At 42.2% G+C, this 22,455-nt stretch overlaps 1 protein-coding gene across 1 annotated transcript in view; it reads right to left on the reverse strand.

Moving 5' to 3' along the window:
- elavl4 (ELAV like neuron-specific RNA binding protein 4) overlaps window positions 1-22,455 on the reverse strand; it is a 72,650-nt gene that overhangs the window by 39,300 nt on the left and 10,895 nt on the right. Inside the window, exon 3 of the mRNA XM_040129424.1 lies at window positions 3,386-3,472. Within this exon, the coding sequence (XP_039985358.1) occupies window positions 3,386-3,472 (87 nt within the window). The remainder of the gene's footprint in view (window positions 1-3,385; window positions 3,473-22,455) is intronic.

Here is a 22,455-nt window from a genome sequence, read left to right on the forward strand (position 1 = left end):
TCATCAACATTTAATCAAAAAACTGCTAAACCGTATATAGAATAACAAACTAAACATATAGTGAACACACTGTACACACTACATGCCACATGTTTATACATTGAGAAATACAATTAACAGTAGAGACAGAGAGGATTAATGCCTTAATATTCATGAAGACAGTAAGAGGCGTCTCTAAATAGTTCTGTGATAGCTGCTGAGGTTTGTGGGAGGGGACAGTAACAGAGGCAGCCTTTCAGCTAGCTATCTGACTGCTGATGCTGCTACTGTGACAGAGAGAAGTTTACGTTTTCATATCTGGTTTTGCAGAGCATTTTGGGATCAAAGTGTTTGAAAAGAATGGTGAGCTTGGTGTAAGTGTGAGAAAACAGCAAAAAAAAAAGCTGTAAGGGCATGAGGGTCAACAGTCGTTGTCGTCGGAGGGACGTAGGTTGCACTTTGCTTTTCTACTAGAGCATTCTGATAAATATTTAATACAAATGCTTATTCAGAGCGAACGTCATTCTCCAACAAAAGCGATGTGCGAAGTGAAATAATTCATTTGCATAAAAAAACTTTGTATGATCAGATTAATGGATTTTGTTGCGTTTAAGTGTGTGTGTGTGTGTGTGTGTGTGTGGGGGAGGGGGGTGGAAAAAGTAGACACAACTACATCTAATCACTAAATGGTGGAAAGATAAAACGGAAGAAAGAAGATGGAGGCCCTTTTATAAAGTCAGAGCGTCAGAGAGCATCATTCTGTCTTGACTCATGCTTGACTGACCAGTAGATTGTAAACTGACTGTTGAGCTAATGTTTGTTAACTTGGTTAAATAATCTTTTTAATGTCCTCTTGAAATGATTTTAGATCCTGTGGTCCCTATCATATTTATATATTGTGTTGTCTTATTGTTAGTACCACGGGTTTTTGATTCTGCATAAATAGCCATGATAAACTACAGCAAGTCCCTAGAAAAAGGCCTGTCCATATTCATGCCCATTTGAGCAGTTCCAATTATGTTGCTGCACAAGCACTGTAATGACCAAACATGCTGAAATCCAAATTAAGATGAAAATATACTTTAATCTGATTCAATCATAATTGTAAACTCATCACTCAGATCTCTCCCTTTCCCCTGTTAAACCATTCAGCGTTCTGTCTATTTTTAACTATTCTAAAGTACAGGCAGACAGGCTGCACTTTGGAAGCATGGCTGGTTTTAACAAAGGAGAAACGGCAAACGAGTCATGTTTCACTCTATTTCTGGATTATCAAATGACTGGACCTGTGTTCTATTAATATATCTAAAAGCAGAATTACAAATCTCCCAGTTTGTCCAGAAATAGTTTTCAAAACCATTTCAGACGTTTACAATGTGTGTACTTCTTGGCTTTAATCCCTTCACTTTTATCTATAACCTACGTGCAGTGATAGATGAAACAGAAGGCAAACAAATAACTCTACCATTAACAATATGTTATGTTAATACTAAGATCAATATGATAATATTTAATAAAATAATAATATCTTATTTATTCAGAATAGTAACTATTATTTATGTTTGAAGATTACTGATATCTACATGATATCAATGTAATGCAGAACACCTTTTTTCAGGTACACAAAAATGTGAGATTGTTTGGAGAAAATTTACATTACTAAATTGGTAATAAGTTTACATCTTGATAACTATACCAGCAATGTCGCAGGAGGACATATGGCGGGCTTACATGGGTTGAAGCATCCATTTTTTGTCTGGCTTTAGGAAGATGTTTAGAATGAGGCAGTATTTCTTATTATTTCGTGTTCATCTTTTCCTCTATCTATGTGTTTAGGAGCAGCACCAACAAAATGTCCATCCTCTCATTTTACACACACACACTTGCACATGCATGCACACATTTCAATGCTTTCATACTCTGTGGCATCTGTAGTGAGTGGAAGAGTACATACTCACTCTCACACAGACGCAAACACACACACACACACACACACACACACACACACACACATACAGAGAGAGAACAATGGCTCAATCCCACAGCAGAAAACAGACAGGGAGATGTCTAAAAGCTCTCAAGATGAGAGCTGCATGCAAATTGTTCTTTTGACAGTATCCTTGCCTAATCACTCACCACTCTACCACAACAAAGATACAGAGACAAACCAAGAAAGACAGAGGGGCAGAGAGAGAAAGAGAGAGAGCGGAGTGGAACGAGAGAATAGTATCTAGCCATAACAGAGTTGATTGGAGAGGGCCTTATTAAATCTGTTTACATTCCCTGCTGGGCTCCATTCTGTCAGAGAGACTTTCAACTCCATGGGACGTTTTCTGAGGAATTTTTACACCAAAATGGCTGCCTCTAATTAACAGGGACCTGCCGAGTCCCAGTGGCCAATTATATTCCTCTCCTTGTCCCTGCCCACGAGCACTTGAGCTGCTCAGCAGTCCACTTCATGTTGGTTGTGAACGCTAGCTGTCCCTGCTCTCCCTCTGTGGGGCCTAGTGCTGTGGACAGAATTCACTGCATGTCCTGCTGACTGGGTACAACACACAGCCTTCTCAGGCTTTCAGCCTCAAGATGTACCTTCTTTTAATCACAAGTTAAAACGCTACTTGTGTAGGACGCAGAGCCTGAACTGGGCCTTTGGCTTAAAGTAATACATGAAGACAGTGTGCAGTTGTTGGAAACTTGTGTTCAATAGAATTTAGAATATATAGCTGCTGTTTTAGTTGAAAGCTACCCAGATGCTATTCTTAAATCTGGCATCTTAAGAGTGATTAATCGATTTAGCTTGACTCAAACAATAGTGAAGCTACAGTTGCTATAGAGCAAAGTGCATGGGAGGGACCTATTACTTTGAAAATTTTAAAGGGTGCTTGAGTGCTCAATACAGAACAGAAAGAGAAATTAGAAGCAGGATAGCAGTGAGCAACTTGAATAAAGTCTCGATGTGTCTGCAGGGAGGTAGATGTCCGTTAGAAATGCCCACAGCTGCTGCTTTTCATGTATTAATGAAGGCTAAACACCACGATTGAATTATAACGGATGTGTTTTAAATACTAAAACAATATTTACATATAAATTGAGAAAATACCAGACAGGAGAGTGCAACATTCTTTATTGGCTTCCTCAAACATATGCAGAGGCTGAACATGTCAGCAGCTGAATATTGCTTTTCAGTCATCTCTGCACAACTTCCTCTACCCTTGCAACCCCAGTCCTCCCTCCTGCCCTCTGTCTAGTGTCCCATCCATGAATCTCTGCCCTAGTTCCAACTGTCTCAGTCAGCAGCATCACCACCAGTGCTTATTTATGTAAACACAGTACAATATCAGATCATATTACTTAATGGGTGTGTAAAATGGCTGGGCCATCCATTTGGCAGCAGTAGTCTCCTTACCATCTTTGGCTGTGTCAGCAATCCCTTCTCTGCCCAGCCCTGGAGCTGTGGGAGCTCTGCCTGACGCCACTGTGTCTCTGTCGACCCCTATGGAGCGGAGCACAGGGAGGGAGGGACGCACAGCCCACCGTCAAAATCATACACTCACTTTGCAAGGTTAGGGTTGTAGTGGGATTTAGGGAGTGGAGGGGGAGTTGGGGGTGTTGGGGAAAATGGTGGCTCATTAGAAAAATACAGTTACACCTTTACAGTCATTTCACCAGTCAAACTAAAACAAAGACAGTTGGCTCAGAATTTTTTTTGTTTTTGGAAATTATGACTGATTGAGATGAGTGGATTGCCATTAGGGAAGAATAAATTGTGGGTGATGATTACAATTGGAAAGCTGTGTGGCTCATGTTGTTTGAATATTTCCTCATGAAATGGCTAAGTTAGAAATTTGGAGTAAAGGGGGTACAGACTGTTTTAATATCTGAGAAGCTTCATAGCAGATTGAATAAAACTGCATGTCTGCGTTGAAGGCAGCAGATTGGTGTGGTGACTGCAATGACCTTGGCAGAGTTTATAATGAGGGTTTCCCTCTTGCTCTCTCTGGGTAAACAAGCCTGTGGTTGAAGAGACAGAAATGCCACAAATGAGCAGGAAGTCTGTTCACTAGCTCTCCAGAGCAGGGGGCTTAAATGCCTGCAGCTATCTACAGATGCTACAAGCAGCCAATTTAGCAGGAAAGGAGGAAGAGAAAAGGGATGACCTCTGCCTTCATTTACTCTGTCAGAGAGATGAAGAGAGGGAGTGAGGGATCAGTTGGGAGGAGAAAGAAAAGGCAAGGGCTGAGTAATGGGGAAGACATTTCCAATACTTCAAAGAAAGGGAGAGACAGAGGTGGGGGAGGAGAAAGAGAGTTTGTACATGCTCTGTTGTCAATGTGTCTTGTAAACTTAGGCAGGAATGCATAATGGAGGTCTAAATGAGAGGGAACTGTCACCTTGAATGGGAAAAGGTGATACAGAGGGGCAGAGAGGTCAGGGTAGAAAAGAGGACAAGGAATATTGTTTGTACTTGCTGTAGGTAATGGTGAATATTTTTGGGATGATCATATAGAAATATCAAGTTGAGAGCCACCTTTGTTTTATGCTGGTGTAGACAAAGGGGATACTGTTGAATAATGGTTGTGTAAAACATAAAAACACTTTCCATTGTGTAAATCTGACTCGGACGAATTAGTGAGAAGCAATAGGTTTTTTGTTTAAATTCAAAATCAACGGCATATTAACATTTTCGCTATGTTAGGTCAACCTCCTGCAAGTGAGGTGTATTTATAACCATTTGAAAAAGCCAAGAGTGGACAGGGATAGCTACACCCCCAGGGCTAAGGTGCCCAAGCTGGTTACAATTTGAAGCCACAACACACAGTATAGTAAACCGACATTAATCTCATCAAGAGTGTAGAGGACAATATACTGTATAGCCTGATTGTTAACACGACTTTTCCCATACATTAAATGTAAAGTGGAAAAGCTACCCTGAAAAAAGAAAATGTTAGGCAGAGGTGAAACATCAAAAGCATTTTTCGCCCATCCTGCAAAGCCATCATTTTACATACTATGTCAGTGCGGAAGTGGATGGTGTGCCGCAGCAAGCAGACAGGGCAGTGTTATCGTAGCATGTACAAATGTGGTGAAAGAAATGTAAGAAGCAGCAAGCAGATGTGTATGAGTCTCCATCTCAACAAATTTCAACAGCTAATGTATAGTGCAAGGGAGCATAATGTCAGCAAAAGGAATAATACATTTCTAAGAAGTGCGTTTAAGTCTCTGCATTCCATTTTTTGAAACACTACTCAGTGCTCTATATTCAATGCTCAACCATTCGATAAAACAAACACAGTCTCAGGCACAACACACATGAATACACAGTTTCATATTCCTTCATATTCTCGCTGTCCTTGCATTTATCACATGAACACACACATGTGCGTCTTCTGATAAAATCTCAAATAACACTGGAATAAGGGTGCAATGCAATTACATTCACCAACCATTGAGAAGAAAAACTGCTCATGGATACATTTTCAATTATTCAGGGAATACATTTCAGTCGGTGCTCAGATGCTGGGAAAACTTATTATATAATCAATACACTCTATAACGCCATTAATATTTGATGCCACAAAAGTGCTTCCTGTCTCCTTGGGCTCCTGGCCAGTGGTGTCTGGGTACTGCAGTCAAATAGGACGAGCATTATCCGCCTACGGCAAGGAAGGGGACTATACATTTGTTTTCCTCTTACAGTTGAATATACCAAAGGCAAAGACAACTTGATTTTAGATTTACTGTATAAGATTTAATTTTATGAGGCATTCTTCTGTACTGTGCACATAGATTATCTCTGTCTCTCTTTCTTCACAGCCCTATGCCACTTATGGTTTGAGCTAAAATTTAGATGACCAATGAGTTTTTGTCTTCCTGTCCTGTCCTTTTAACCTTTGTCACTCTTCTGCTTCTTTTACACCATAAAACCACCACTTTATATTGCCGTCCTGGTGCAGTCTTCCCTCCCCCTTCTCTTAAAGAGCTTAGACAATCAATTTACCCTGACTTGGCCAAGATAGATGGAGGCTGAAGAGACTGCGGAGTAGACAGTATGCTGCAGGATCTCTCCGCTGATAGACACACTGCCTGGCAGCTACAAAATGGAGCCAGCATGCAACCATCTGACTTGTTAGACTTCGCCTCACCATCTTGCTTCAGACACTGTTTGTGATTTCCTTGTGCATTATGCATCTTATTTTTTAAATATTTTTAATTATTTGGCTTGTTAAAATGAAAAATACAATGACCTAAAATAATTTACCGAATTCTAATGTATTGTCAGATGCAGATACTTTAACACACATAAATACATCCAAGTATATTGAAAAATTGTGCCATATGTCCCCTTCTTGCTGCCACAAAGTGGCCACACCAGATACTATCAAACTCAGCTAAACTCCCTCTTAGTCCCCCAAAGTAATACGGAATTGGAGTTCCTATCAAAATGACTGAGACACTAAGAGATTAATACGACTCTACTATCTCAGCTTCTCGGCCAGTCAAGTTCCCTGTAATGGTCTCTGCGCTATTGATTTTTATTTTTCTCTCTCTCCCTTTATTCCTGGCCACCTCTCTCTTCCCATCTCTCCACCTCCACCAGAATCTTCTGAGCTCTGAAATGTCCTGCAGGTCAGACGGATGCTGGGCCGGATCAATCAGGGAAAGTAATCTGGGACGCCTCATGCACGCAAGCACACACACACACACACACACACACACACACACAAACACACACACACACACACACACACACACACACACACACACACACACACACACCCCTCCTCTGTTGCACTCTGGCCTGCTTGCCTCCAGTCTCATCGATCTGCATCTACTTTACCAAATGGATTCTTCTCTTCTTCTATCCTCTGCCACCTCTTTTCTCTCTGTGTGACTTGGGATAATAAGTGTTCCAGACCGTGCGAGACGTGCATGTAAGCAATTTTTTAATTTACCTTTGGCTTGACTTTTTTACCCCCCCCTTCTCTTTTGTGATGTTTCAGTCTTCAGTGAGATCGATGCAGTTTTCCCACACACTTCCTCACAGCCCTTGGGTAATCAGCATACACATGTGATGTTAGAGGTCAGAAGATGACAGGATACGGCAAATTTCCGAAGGGTATGTCAGAAATGGTCTATATAATAATATCAAGATTTATATGTCATAGGCAATTGTAGGATGAGTTTGTTCTTATTTGCAAATGTTAAATATCAGATGTATTGTTTACTTTCACTTGTTTCTGAAGGCTAAAGAGTCTGGCACAACAAAGGTTTTGCCAAATTTTGCATTTATATGTTCATAACTGAAGTGATGTAACTTGTTTCACTCTATTCAGATTTGGATGAATTGTTGTTATCTAAAAAACTTTTTTCTCAAACTACTTCATGCTGCATTGCTGCATCATTCAAGGACAATGACACTGAGGACCTGCAATGCTCCATAGTCACATTCTCTCTCTCACACACACAGACAAAATACACACAGACAGACACATACACACACCACAGTCTCCTTTGCTCAGCCAAACTGTAGGCGGAACTGGAGCCATTTGTCCACTGGCTGAATCCCAACTCTGCACCAACGCATGCAGAAAATTGGTGAGCATCTTGACTCTAGAGATGACACTTCAATTTGTGCAGGTCTAGTGACTGGTGCTCTGCAGTTCCTCCCTTGTGGGGGTGTGAGATCAGCTGGACACCTGCCTAGCTGTTTGGCTGAAGCCTGGAGCATGGGGACTAGGCCTTGGAAATTAAGGCTTGGCCTTGTCTGTCAGCCCAAGTCCCTGTTCCTCAACCCCAGCCCTGGCCTGGCCTCTCAGGTCCTCATCACAGCTCCCCTAGTTTCAGTCCTATGCCAGGAACAGTCCCTCACTTGATGCCCCTGACCCCTATTTCTCTATCCAATCCTCAGCTGCAAATCAACACAGTGCCATCATCCCAACAGCAGTCTTCCCTTGAACAGCATGAAATCACCATCAACAGCTTGCCAGCCTTTGTCCCAGTTCTAGCTGCTGCAGCCAGCACCTCGGCTTCCAGCTCAGTCAAATCAGCAAGATGTCTCTGCTGTGCATCTCTGTCTGTCCTGCTGTAATCCCATGGTGTGATGGATGGGAGTGATCACTGTCGAGGCCCTCAGCTAGCACATTTTGGTGGATTAAAGAGGCTAAATCATCGTCTCATCCCCTGCATGCGATCCCATCCTTAATTAAATGTCATTAATGTGGTTAGAGGTTTTAGCAGAGGTGATATCCATCTAACATGTAGGGCCTATTCAGGAAGTATTAACCATGTTTCTATGGTTGGTAAGTGCAAAAGACACATTGAGAATAAGAGTAAAGGGGTAAAAACAAAGCAGGAGAGACAAGAACAACACTGTCAGCCTACAGTAGGTCTACATCACGCCTGTCATTTAACATGACATAAAAGGTTGATCCTTCCCGATAGGGCCCTTTTTTTTCCCTCTCTGTCTTCCTTTTTCATTACACAAATATCATGTTTGCTGCGACTATGTTAAGATCTATCCTGGTTACATTTACTCAATGTGACTGTTCTCTGAATAAATATAAGTGACACTGCAATAGAGTCTAAAGCACTGCAATGAAAAAAACCTGTACTACTCTGGATTGCATTTCAGGGAATAGCTTGTGTTTCTGTGCAGTGCTCATTTCCGTATTGAGCTAAAGTAGCTTTTAACTGGGCTTGGACAGAGGATAGAGGATGCAGAAACAGACAGAGAGGCAAGGAGAGCAGGCAGGCTGATCCATCTGAGTCAGCACCATGTGTCATGAGCGAGGACACCACCTCCACAAGTAGCTGGCAGGTGAATGCGACCACGCACCTGTGCAGGCAACCAGCCATTTTAGTGATGCTGGCTCCTATCTTTAGCAAAGTACACTAAAATACCCTAGTGCATACATAAACAAACGTACGCAAACATGCACAAATGCGCACAAATTCACTCAACTCAATTACCCAACTATGCACCACTACTGTGCACACCTGCATGTATCAAGTCAGAAATAAGCAATTCAGCGGTGCCATGCTATTGCAACCAACTATAAACAACTGTATATTCCTTGCTTGCTCAAGCTTACAGTGATGCTTGCTCCATGTATTAAAAAAGGCCTTGGAGAACAAGATAATTAGCTACAGCAACCTTCCCAAAAGGGGAGAGCAGCAGAATAAGAAACTTGTAAACTCCTCTGACTGAACTCAATTTTGAGTATAATTCACAGTAGGAGTTCTGATTAAAACTGGTTTGAGGCTGGAAGAGGTAATATTGGCTTTGTTGAGCAGGTATTTAAAAAGCTATAAACAGCCTGGAGGTGTACGATAAGAACAAAACCTACAGCACAGCACTTACACAGAGAACAAGGGAGAGAGAGGAACACTGGCCTGGCTGCTAAGCAGAGGCAGAGCTCTTCCTAATCTAATCACTGTTTCCCCATCAGCTGCATCTCAGACACAGCCTGCCTGTGTGTGTGTGTGTATGTGTGTGTGTGTGTGTGTGTGTGTGTGTGTGTGTCTGCCTTGTAGCAAAGGCACAGCGCTAAATCACATAGACACCAACCGACCGTTGTACTCAAGAATTCATTCCACAGCCTTGGGTACTGTGTTAGGGTGTGTCTGAGTGTATGTTAGTGTGTGTATGCGTGGACCCAGCTAATCTGGTTATTGATTCAGCTCTGAACCGGAGCTCATATAATCAAATAGCTGCAAGGGAAAAGGACAGCCGTCCGTCATCTGTCTTAATGAGTAAACAGTTTGATGGAGGCAATGAATAACTCAAAACTACATGTAGATGTAGAAGAGTGTGCTACATGACTGATAGAGAGACAAGCTGAAACTTTCTATCCATCCTCTAGGAAATGTCTTGACAAACTTCTTCCTATGCTGAATGACATGATGATATATCAAATTATTTCATTTCTTTTTTCATATGACAGGTATCCTTCTTGGCCCTTGGTATAGCTATGAGCCAGGTGTCATTTGAATTGTTAGCTACATTAATCATCATGTAAACCAGATTTCTTATTGCTCTGTTTTTTGTTTTTTAAAAAAAAATGCTATCATTCCAATAGCTAAACTATTTCAGACACTTTCCAAATGCTATAAAGTTGCTTTGTACTAGCCATTACACAATCAATTTTGTGTTTGACTTGAGAATTTATAGTGAGCAAATCTTCTGTGAAAATCTAATCTCAGTGTAACTTGATGTGAGAGTGGTGCAATCAGAAATGGCTCCTACTGCAGCAGGAGGAAGAGAGAATGAGACACAAAAGCCTAAATGTATACCAGCACAGCTAACAGATGAGGCCCATGGCACACCAGCTAAACCATCAAGTGTGGCGTGCATTCAAACGAGCAGATTAATCCCCCCCAGTGCCGTACAGTGCAGAGTAATTGAAAATGCCCACAGGAGACTAGCTCTGCTCATATACTGTAGCATGTGCCAGGGAGGGAACATATAGAAGACGGTGGCTGATTGCCATAGAAAATTCTGCAACAGTGTTTTAGTATGACAGAATGTGCTGGAAAGCCGTGCATCTATGAGATGGCACACATCTATCTCTCTACTGTTCCCATTTACCCCCCCCCATGGATATTATGTACCTTCCATTTCCATCTAGTTATATACTGTGTAGGAAGAACAGCTTTCCTGTCCATTGTATAGGAATATGCATTGACTATGAATGCATTTACCTGATGGTTCAAATACCTCCATTATCAGAATTACTATCTCAAATTGTGGCCCTCTAACTACCTGTCTCGCAGGTCTCTGGTCTTACATGTACTACATAAAAGGTAAACCAAACCACTGACTGACGAGAGAAAATAGTTAGATATTATCTACCTCCTTGCCTGCATTGTCTCTAATAATTCATGAGGAGATAGCTTTTTTAGATGAAGTCTGTCAGCTCCAGCATTATGATCTTTATGTAGAGCGGCCCATATCTCCGAGTCACTGACCACAACTGTGACTTGCAGATGAACCTTCCATATCCCCTCTCCTGCTGCTTTGGGATTTTCCCGCATCTTGGTGTACTGCACAGAGAAAGATCAACCTTTTTTTTTTTTGCCTCTGTTAGTGTTGCTATTGATGAGATAAGGCAGGCTAAAGGATGTCGTGAGGGAGGCTGTGTTTGTAGGCCTAAAGTGTCTATTACCAAGCACAATGGTGCCATTTTGTAGCATGTTCAGTTGCATGTTCAATCTATAATTCATCTGGTTACAGAAATATATAAATGTTTAATATGTCAGAGGCGGTGAGGCCTGTCGAAAGCACGACCTTGAAATGTCCTTTAAACATCACACAGCAGTAGCGCTGGGGCCAGTTAAGCTGCCAAAGCCAAACAACAGGCAACATGCATACACACGCTCTCTCTCGCTCTCTCTCTCTCTCTCTCTCACACACACACACACACACACACACACACACACACACACACACACACACACACACACACACACACACACACACACACACACACACACACACACACAGCCTGTCTTCCTGCTGATGCTTTCTGCTGCTTTCTGTTCTCTTTTTTCTTGGGATGCAAAATGCAGATGAGACGAGTCAGCCGCTTGTGCACAGTCTCAGGAGAAACTGCCACTCAATTCCAAACATCTGTATGAATACCAAAACACACAGGGTACAGTGGAGGATGAGAGACAGAGAGGGAGGTAGGGAGAGAGAGAGAGAGGGAGAAGACGAGGGAAAGAGACAGAATGAACAGTAAAGTAGCTAAGAAAGCCAGTGTTCCTCTCTCCTTCTGTATCTTTGACTGAACAAAGAGCTATATACACATGAATACCTCTATCCTCCCACTGTATTTTCCATCGGGATATTTATTCTGAAAAGCAGCGATGCACAACAAGGGCTCGGTCCTATGTTTGCTAGTGGGCTGAGGCGCTAACACTCCCCAGCTGATTATGTGTCTGTCTGTAGCAGTTTGAGCTGCTGCCAAAGGAATTAGGTCTAGTATTTGTGAATACTGCTCCCCTCACAGCAGAATGCCTTGCCATGCCTCTCAGATTTCTAGCTTTTTAAAAAGAGAAGAAAAAAAAACATTTTAAATAAATGAAGGAAATCGCTGTGGAAGCCTATTAAATTTTCAACGTGACCGTTTTGTGAGTCTTCATGTGTGTTTATGCTTCACACAAAAGGAATATTTAAAAACCAAAGCGTACTAATTGGGAGTGAGATTGTTACAGCGGCTTCTTATTCAAACAGGCTTTTGGCTCATTAACTGCTTCCGTCTAGCTTTTGTTTAAAGGAAAGTGGAAAAGACATTTAAACACAATGTAATATTTTGTGATATTTATACAGACACTGTACCACCAAAATACTGATAGACATAATTTACTCACAGAAAATATACCAAAGCAATGGCAAAACCTCTTACCTCAAGTGTAAGGGCAAAAAGAAAAGACTTGTCTTCTTCAGCTACGTATCTTAGTAGTGTCATGTAACACACAAATCAAATCTTTACTTTGCAATAGCAGCTATATTTTTAACCACCAGTTGACCACATTGTTGTCAATTATAGATGGAGTGTATCATATTAGTATCATGCAATGCTGTGTGTACATATTTTGCATGAGAAAAATAATACATTTTTCTTAATAAGGTGTTTTACTGATATACTTTTGCAGGTGTAACACTTGTTTTATTTATTTGATGAATTGACAAGCTAGTTTTAATATTATTGGGGCTCAGACTTTCCCTTATAACGGTGCATCGAGGGAGGAGCTAAAGCCCTTCAAGGGAAATTTCTATTTTTCTGCATTCACTTTAGAGGTTGAAAAACACCAACAAGAAACAAAAATTAGGAAAATGCCTCTATATGGTTGTGCTCCTTGGTACAAGTGGAGGAAGAGCGCCTACCAAACAAATGTAATCCAACTAAATGCTCTTACACTCACAACTCTGCCTCACACAACACTAGGACCTCTATCTAAAGAACCCCACTCTATACCTCACTCTAAACATGTAATTATAACCGACTGACTATTGTATTTGTGTCAAGCTGTGATCTTTCTGTACACACCTGACTGGGGCTGGTCACTTGCCGAAAGATAGAGAGGGGGCATGACCAGTGTGATACACACCTCACACATGTGCACACACATACACATTGACAACTACATACATGAACTGTACTACAAATACAAGAACACAAACACACACAATGTGACCATTTGGCAATCAGCTTTTTGTGCCTGCTTACTGTGGATGTGATGAACTGCAGTGTAATCTCTTTATGTGAAAAGCTGAATCAACAACATTAATGGCAGTAAACCCATGCACAACTAGCAAGTCACACTCACAAAATGCATATTTCATTTCCACTTAAATGTATGTTTTCCTGCTGCTCAGTAAAACAATGGCAAACTATTTAATTGGCCATACACCATTTTGAAAACTCTTTCTACAAGCAATAAGCCCACTGGGCCTGGGAAAACAGTTTAAAGGAAGTACAAACAGGATGCAAAAATGTTGTTATTCTCTGAAGGATATCTCAGCAGAGCACTGGTCTGGGTGGTCTGCCTCCTTTTTTTAGTTGTTAGTTAATCACAAGAAGTCTTAGATGTTAAAAGGCTGATCTAGTTGTTTGAGCAGTTCGTTTTACAGCAATGACATGTTATCAGATAGAAGTTTGCTAGAAATAAAAAGAAAACAGAAAACGTACGTTTCTTTAAATTATTTGATGTACACTCAGTTGGCAGTTCATTAGGCACACCCAGCTAAAACTAATGCAGCCTAATACAGCAGTCCTGCAATAAAATCTACCTTCATGATGGTTACAATTTTCAGTTTGCGTTGAGACTGAAGCTGTTGATTTAACTTTAAGGCAATATTGGAGAAAGTAGTTTGTGGTGCTGCTGAAATGTATTGCATTACGCAAAAAGGTGTTTCTATCATTTTGTCCAGCCCATTTATATCAACACAGATAGGCTAAATAACAAAAAAAAAACTCTTTGTATAATCCAATACAGTTCAGCAGCACCACACTACAGCACCAGAACTACAGTCTCCAAAATTATCACACAGTTGAATCAACATTAAGTTCATTAAAAACTGAATATTAAAACCATCATGAAGGTAGGATTTATTGCAGGAGTTTTGTATGAGACTGCATTTGTTTTTAGATTGGTGTTCCTAATAAACTGCCAACTGAGTGTTTATTACTAGCTTCAGATAGTCAGAAATATAAAATATCTACGCACTTGGTGGTAATGCTGGGTTAAGCTTAAACTCCTCTATTGTGCTAAGAATAGTCTGAGAGTTCCACGAGCACCATGCAAAACAATTAAAGGTGCTGTGTATCTAAATGTATACTGTGGCACACCCTTCTACAGTAAATCTTAGAGAGCTGATGTTTGAGCATAGGAACACAGAAAAGAGGATTAAGAGGGAATTGTTTCTCTGCCTAAACCACTTCTCCTTCTTTCTATTTCTCGCTCTATCCATTTGCTTGGTGTTTAATCAGGCTCTTGTTAACCATGTCACTCTGCATCTGGACACACGTCAGTTGCTTCTCTGATATACTCACTCACGCAGACACAAACACACAGAACCGAAAACACAGATATACAAAACACAGCACAGGCTGTCACGTAATTGAATTTTCTGAGGCAATATTCCTTTATTGTCCTGTTACTTCAACTTTGTTTTTTATTTGTTAGCTCCTCATCTATCATTTCTTACATGATGTCTGTGAATCATCTTCAATGTTCCTCAGACCTATAATCACCTCAGAAGTACATCCCCGAGCACCTCTGCCTGTCGTATGCTTCTCTGATCATCAGTTACATTTAAATCACTAAGCACACATTCGGTCGGTGCACTGTAGCTAATAAATTCCTCACACACCACACCCTATTAGCATTGATGTGTAACCTTGGAGCTCCTGGTGTTCTGCCTGGGGGTAATAGAGCCACTGCATGTTTGTGCATATCTGTGTGTGTGTGATTGTGTATGTGCGTAAAATGATGGCCAGTGTCTAGTCCCGGTCCCCCACTGGCTCCCATCAAGAGGCTTCATGGTGCACACTCATATCTAACGCTTCCAGTACTGATGAACATACGACTGTTTGACTCCCTCTCTCACTGTTCCTATTCATTCTCCTTTCATGTCCATTTCTTTCACCCTCTGTACGGAAGAATACTAGCACTATCGGTATATACAGTATAAAAAATATACACTCTTTCTCTACATTCACGCCCGTCTTCTCACATTGTCAGTCATGTGTTCCTGCTAGGCCCCTCCATCTACGCTACACTGGGCCGCTAGTCCTGACTGTCCGGCAAGACAGCGGGCCACCTAGCGCCACTTGCCGCGTCATGAAACAGGGGAGTTGCCTTCATTTCAATTACCATTTTGATTGCATCCAGTGGAAAGAAGCCAGCACGCAAACAATCAAACATTTACTTGCTGACAAATGAATAATGCTTTTGACTGTTCTTCATGCAAATACAGGAGTGAGTCAGTCCACTTTATGGATGGTAAGAGAGCCATTCTGAAAAATGGGTTCACTGAGAATACAAAATAATGGTATTGACTCTGTAGTCAGAATGGTGACGCAGTATCGTCAGTGAGATAAAACTCTGTCGTACTGTATATAAACCTCAGGAAAAAAAAATGGCTGCTGGTTTTGTTAGTCAGCTTCTCACTTTGTCACTTGGATGAGATGGATGAATGGATAAATGGATACAAAGTTAAAGTGAGTCTAAGGAAGCTCAGCAAAGCAGAGTACTTAGATGGCTTATAGTGATTTTTCTCATGCCAACACATACATTCGCACAGCCAAACACATAATTAGACACATAATTAAGCGCACACAGACATATTCACACACACACAAACAAACACACACACACACACAGGAGCAATGGGCTTACAAGGTAGAGAACGCAATACAACATTACAATATATTGTAATCCAGGCATGCGCATATCTCCAACACACCTACTCCATCTTTTTCCAGCTCTGGCACAACACATGGACATCACACAGTCTCACTGTGTGCACAAGCAGCATGACGGGTAACATGTCTACTCACATAATTAACAAGGTCTACTTTGCATACATGAATATCAAATCCACAAAAGTCCAGTTTCTCCACCATCTTACTGTGCATTCAGTATGAATTATGTGCATTCCACCTCTGCTGCGGTACTACATACAGGTAAATATTTCAGAGAGGTGCAAAGGCAGGAGAAGGAGGGGGGGGGTACAGCCCTAGCTTTAACATAATATGGGTGCTGTTCCCCGATTTACGCCTTCCCTCCCTCTGTTCCTCACCCTGTCTTTCCTTACCTTTACTCCTGCCTCCACACCTCTCTTATTAGCATGATATCTGGCTCCGTCCCTCTATCGGTCTCCCTCCATTTCTCACCCTGCCCACAAACCCCGCCACACTAAACCCCTTCTGTATCCATCTTCTGTATGAAGAAACTTAACATTCTGCACAACAAATAGTTCAACAGTATCACCGCATTGCCTGTGGTAGGAGAATATAACACAAATTGACTGTAAGTGATAGTACAACTACAACCTTCCGTAGCCACTGCAGGCTGCCCAAAATGAAACGATGGTTAACAATGTACAGTGTAGTATAGTGACAGGCTGTCTGTAAGCTTCTTCCTTACCATCTTAAACCCATTCCACTCCATTTGGGAGACGCCGGCCGTTGTCTCACGCTCTCTCTCTCCTCACACAACAGCTACAGCAACGCCTCTGCAAAGAAAATTCCCTACTCTCTCTTATTCTCTTCCTGTCTTACTCTCCTTTGACACTGTCTCCTTAGTTTGCTCTCTCCTTCTCCCTCTGCCTCTCTTCCTATTTCTGCCTGAGTCTCAGCAGTGAGCAGAGAGCAGCGTGCTAGAGGCGTAAGGAGCAAGCATCGCCTTCTTCCACAGATGCTGAGAGGAGAATGGTGAGCCTGGATGAGAGTGTTGGGCTGCAGCAAGCCCCCCCCCCCCCCCCCATACACACACACACACCGCCCTCCCTCCTTGCTCCTTCCCTCCTTCCCACAGCCACCCGCCCAGTCGCCTGCTCAGCTGGAAGGTCAGAGCCCACCCCCACACCCCCCACCCCTCTCTTTTAGAGTCTGTGATTGGCTTCCTGGCTTGCCTGTCAGCCACTGGCCTCACCTCCCCCTCCCTCAGTGTTAACACCTTCGCTCTCTGGCTGGCTCTCAGCCCTCGTCGGCACACGCCAGCCTCAGCCTGGTTTGGCAGAGAAAAGGCTTTCTGAATCCCAGCAAAGCAATCAATCGCTGCTGCGGTCTGTGCTTGAGTGAGCCGGGCAGAGCAGCGCGGAGCAGAGCTCTTGGAGAGTGATTGCAGCCTCAGGCACTATGGTAATAGGATGCCTGCGCAGCATTGTGTATAATAAATTAGCTATTACTGGGTGCATGTTAAATCCCCTGTACATTTACATGGCTGTGTGTACAGACTAACTCATTCTCCCTCCCTTTTTCTCTCCCTTAAATAAAAACACACACACTTTTACACACACATAACAGTTTCTAACAGTTTTGTCTTACAAAATGACGGCTGAGGTCTTTAGAGAATTGTAGATTAGATACTTTCGTTTTTTGAAATGTTTTTTCCCCCTCCAAATATGCCTTAATACGTCGTTTCAAAATTAAACACAGACAAGCGGGATTTGGCTACAACAAATGTGTCTGCTTTGATTTTAGTTCATAATTTGCATTTGTTGAGGTTTAAACGTAATATCAGAACGAACGCACGCACACATGAGCTTGGGCAGTCGGCACACACCTGTCCGTACAGGTGTAGCAATGAATGCGACACAGATCACTCTTTTTCAGTGATTTATTTGTAGTAAATTAAAAAAAAAAAAAAGATAAGGTGTTACAGAGGTGTTAAGATGTTGCACGGAAAGCGGCTGAGGTGTTGAGGTGTTACACAGAAAGCGGCTGTTAGTATGTATGCTGTGGGCAAAACAGAACAGTGCGGCGCTACCTGTCCGCCTGCTGCAGTACGCCAAACAGCATGGTTCATTAAAAAATAAAGCAGACACGGTAACGAAACGAACAAGCGCGACAGACCATACGTGCTCCGTGACATCTACTCACCATGACCATTCTTGTGTCGGTGTCACGGACGGTAAAGGTGTTCTCGGCGGACAAACCGTGAAAGCCGGTCAAGTTGGCGAGGGGAAGCAGGTAAGAGTGGCAGCGGCGCGCTTCGGATGAATGGATCGACGTGTCGGTGTAGTGAGCGCCGGCGGAGCCAAACACTAAACGGAGCGCACCCGTGGGGGTGGAGATCCCGCAGCCCCTGTCCCGCGCAAGACCAAAGGAAAAAAAACAAAACACGAAAACGAAACAACACGGCGAGGAAAAAAAAGAGAAACCCCCTAAGAGCAACCACCTTTCCCCAATAAGCCATGTATGGAATGTCCGTCCACCTCGCTCGCGGTCTGCCATTGGCTGGGGAGGTGCGGACGGGGCGGTGCGCTCGCGGATGCGAGTGGAGGAGGCAGGCTCGTGCGGTCCACGACGTGAGGAGCGAGGAAGCATCGTGCGCAGAGGCAGACGCCAGGGAGCAGATAAGGCGACTTCATGTTCTGTTTTTTTGCACATAGTTATCCCTCACCTGACTGATAACAACTATGCATTGGATCAGCACGCGCTTCAGCTCGCGCAGGGAGTGGGCTTGTGGTTTGTCAGCGCGCTCCCACGCGTCTCTTTTTTATGTCATTAAGCACGCACAGGAAACAGGTTGTCCGGGTTGTTGCTGCAGCGTTTGAATGTATACTCCCCGTTTTTAAGCCACACGCGTACCCCTCTCCTCCTCTGCGTGAAAACGGCAGCAGCAGCAGCACTACTCCTCTTTTCTCCGCCTCAACAACCCCCTCTTCTCGGGGGTCCGCTCAAAATGTTCCCTTTAAAGCAGCTGCTCATTTTAGACTCATGCACCATAGGTAGCAGGGCACAAAACGTTATGTCTGTTGCTATGAGGAGTAACTATAGTCTACTTAATCATATGCTGCTATCAAATTGTGACTTGTTTGATGTTGTTGCCAATTATTCTGACAAATTATAATCTTCACAACAGTTTATGTATATTTCCAATGAATATTTATAAAAAGAAAATCCTCTGTGCCCAGCAGCAAACCTGCCTCAGGTTGATTTTGTCCAGCTGGCCCCTATCTAAGTCAGACAAGAAGAGGGAGCTCTTGCTTCCTTTAACACAGTTACCTGGCAAGCAGCAGCACTTGGCTGTACCGTCAGCCATACATAAAATACACACACACACAAACACACACACATGCGTACACTCAGAATGCACATACTGAAACGCATGTTGGCCCACACTCTACTCGATAAGCACACATAAGCATATTCATGTGCATGCACACACACGCGCAAAATGTAAACATGTGTATCCCCTGTCTCACAAATGCACCGACACATTCAAGCACCTTATGCTGTAGTTATGAGGACGTGGTCTCCTTTGATATTACTCTGGTATTATATTCATGTTTCCAGACAAGAGATGAAAACATCACTAGTTTCCCAGCACGTGATCATACCGCTTCCTTTGTGTTCAACACAGCAATAAGAGGCAGTCGGCAAGTCAGCGCTTACTCTCATGCTGGTTTGTTTCAATTAGCATTCAGCTGTGTGAAGCCTGGCAGGGCTAATGTAACTAGTGGACATCCATTAGGCTCAGAGAGATTTCTTCTCTCCTTCCAGCTCAAGATACAGCCTGATGTGCCATCGCATTTTATTTAGACAGTGTTCTGGCATGTGACTACAATCTATCACTAAAAATTGTGTGAAAGACTGTAAATTCCTGGTTATGGTTATATCTTGTGATTGTATTTTTTTTTAATTAAAAATAGAGTTGTGGTCGGTTACACGACCTATAGATGCACAAATCCAACAAGTAGACCTGCAAAAATTAGTCGATTAATTGAGTAGTTGATTAAGAAAATATTAATCTGCAACAATTTGGATCAGTGATTGTTTAAATCAACTATTTGCAGTACTTTCTGTCACCTCCTCACACAGTTGAGCAAAACAGCAAACTGATATTCATGTACCCAGCGAACCATCAACTTCAAATCAGGTCTAGTAGGAAAAGCAAGTGTCTGAATACTGGATTTAAAGGATGCCCTCTTTAAGTCACTTAAAGCCCTGCTGTGTGTACATATAATCTTTGGTAATCCCACACTGTGAACAAAGGGTATGATAAACTATACAGCACGTAACACATATGTACTCTACACTAATACTCAAGCAGTTACACAAATTAGCTCCCAAATGAACACACTGAAACTATATTGTTAGTAAAGAGGAAAAACAGTGAAGAGGCAAAGATAAAAAGGGAGCAGTGAACTAAAGCTCCCCAGTCTCTCCACTTCACCCCAGACCTCTCCACCTGTATGGTTAGCCACGGTAGCTAGCTAGCATAGCGGAACCATGTGCCAGACATACTAATGAGAATCCTCACTACGTCTTCAATTAGGCCTGAGCTCTACTGAGGTGCGCACACACACACACACACACACACACACACACACACATGGGAAGGATGGGCTGAACAAGCTTGCTATTGTTTCAGGTAGAAGAGACTAAGATGGCACTCGCAGTCTGGAGGTTTGTAGCGATCATACTGTATATAACAGAGATAGGGAAATGTAGAATGAAACAGAAACAAAATGGATTAAAAAAGAAGTGCATCCTTGGCTCTTTTCCTTTGTTATGTGTCTCTGTATCTTTCTGCAGAAGAGCAAAGAAAAGCAACATTTGCAGCTGAATAGTACAGGCAACAAACCCTCAGTTTCCTGTCCATCTTTTATCCTCATGCTCTGACCTTTGAGTTTAACAAAGAATTCGGGTTGACTGCGGGAAAAAACATTTTCCATCTCACTGCCTCAAATATTCTCCCCCCAACCTTGTTTTTATTATTGCTTTTTAATTTCTCACTGTAAAGAACTGAAAGTCAGATCCATTGCAATGCCCGAATCACAAATCACATCTGTTTTTTGTTTTTGTATTCTGTCATCTTTTAACTGTCTGTAATAGAGGGAGATCATTTTCATATTTCATAAATACGAAGGTGTTTTGAGGTTGCTTTCTCCCTCTGTAATATAATCCAAATAACCTTTTCTCTAAATGCGAATATGATTTTAAAGTGAAAATAGTCTCTCACGGTTGTCTTGCTCGGCATGTCTTCTACTAAATTACTCTACAGGACTAGGGTTTTATAAAGCAATGAAAGTGAATGCCGGTACTCAGTAAATTAGCTATAAACACAATCTGCTCTTTGCAGTGTGTTGTGTTATGGAGTGCGAGTGTCTGTGTGTGTAGTTATGATATACAGAGACATACCAAAGATGGAACCATGTTGCTGCCATGTCCTAGTTAAGGTTACAGACTGCGCGTTATTATAATGTGTATGGACAGATGGAGGGAGTGGTTGAGATATTCTATCAAGGGCATCAATGCTGAGATACTTTACAGCCTGGATGTTGGAGATATTTTACCATATCTTATTATCTTTTGGATTTGTCCTCTCTGTATTTAGAGTTTTTGTCTGCGAATAAAGTGCAACATAGCACTGAATAAATGTAAAATGTCAAAGACATAATTGAGGGTAATGACTGAAAAAGACTACTCATTTTTTAATGGCATTCCCATTTTTTAAAGGCTTTGCACAAAAAAGTACATACAGTAGCATTGATTGGATGGATTATTTGGCCATTTAGATGATGACTGATACTAAATGGTTTTTGAGGAAGTAAATTATATTTCTTTCCTCTTGTAAAGTTTTGAAAGTTAAAAAGCTTTTGTGGCTTTAAGCCAGGAGGGCCAGCCATTCTGTCAGCAATGTGAAAACCCATTTCACCAATTGGCTCTGGCTTACATCCATAAACACATACACACTCATGCAAAACTAAATCCATACACACACAAACACATGCACGCCTAGACTTTCATAATCGACACCACACAGACAAAACAATGCAACATCTTGGTACATGAAGTGCGACACAGCCTGACACAGTGACTTGCTGTATAGCCGGAGTTTTAAAGGCTGGACCCCAGAAGTGTGCTTCAGCCTGTGTTTCCAGCCTGCTAATTCGGAAAGCAGAGAGCTGGCTAATTGACATGAACTCCTCCTGCCCTCCATCCTGCCCTGCTTCTCCACCCTAAACCCCTCCTCGTCATAGACCTTAATGGATTAACTGCAGGCTTTGTTGTCCCTCTCACTCTCTCTTACTCAGAAAGTCCTGATGCTGTTGCTTTGCCACACCCTAAAAAAATCACAGTTTGTTTACGCGGAATCTCAGGGTTCAAACAACTATCAGATATACCGGTTGCACAGTACTGGACATACACAATATACTCTGGTAGCAGCCAACACATAGTATTCTGATAACAAGTGTGAAAGAGCAGGTAAAGAATAGCGTATCCAATATAGCAG

This window comes from Xiphias gladius, chromosome 6 (assembly GCF_016859285.1).
Source record: "Xiphias gladius isolate SHS-SW01 ecotype Sanya breed wild chromosome 6, ASM1685928v1, whole genome shotgun sequence".
NCBI lineage: Eukaryota > Metazoa > Chordata > Actinopteri > Istiophoriformes > Xiphiidae > Xiphias > Xiphias gladius.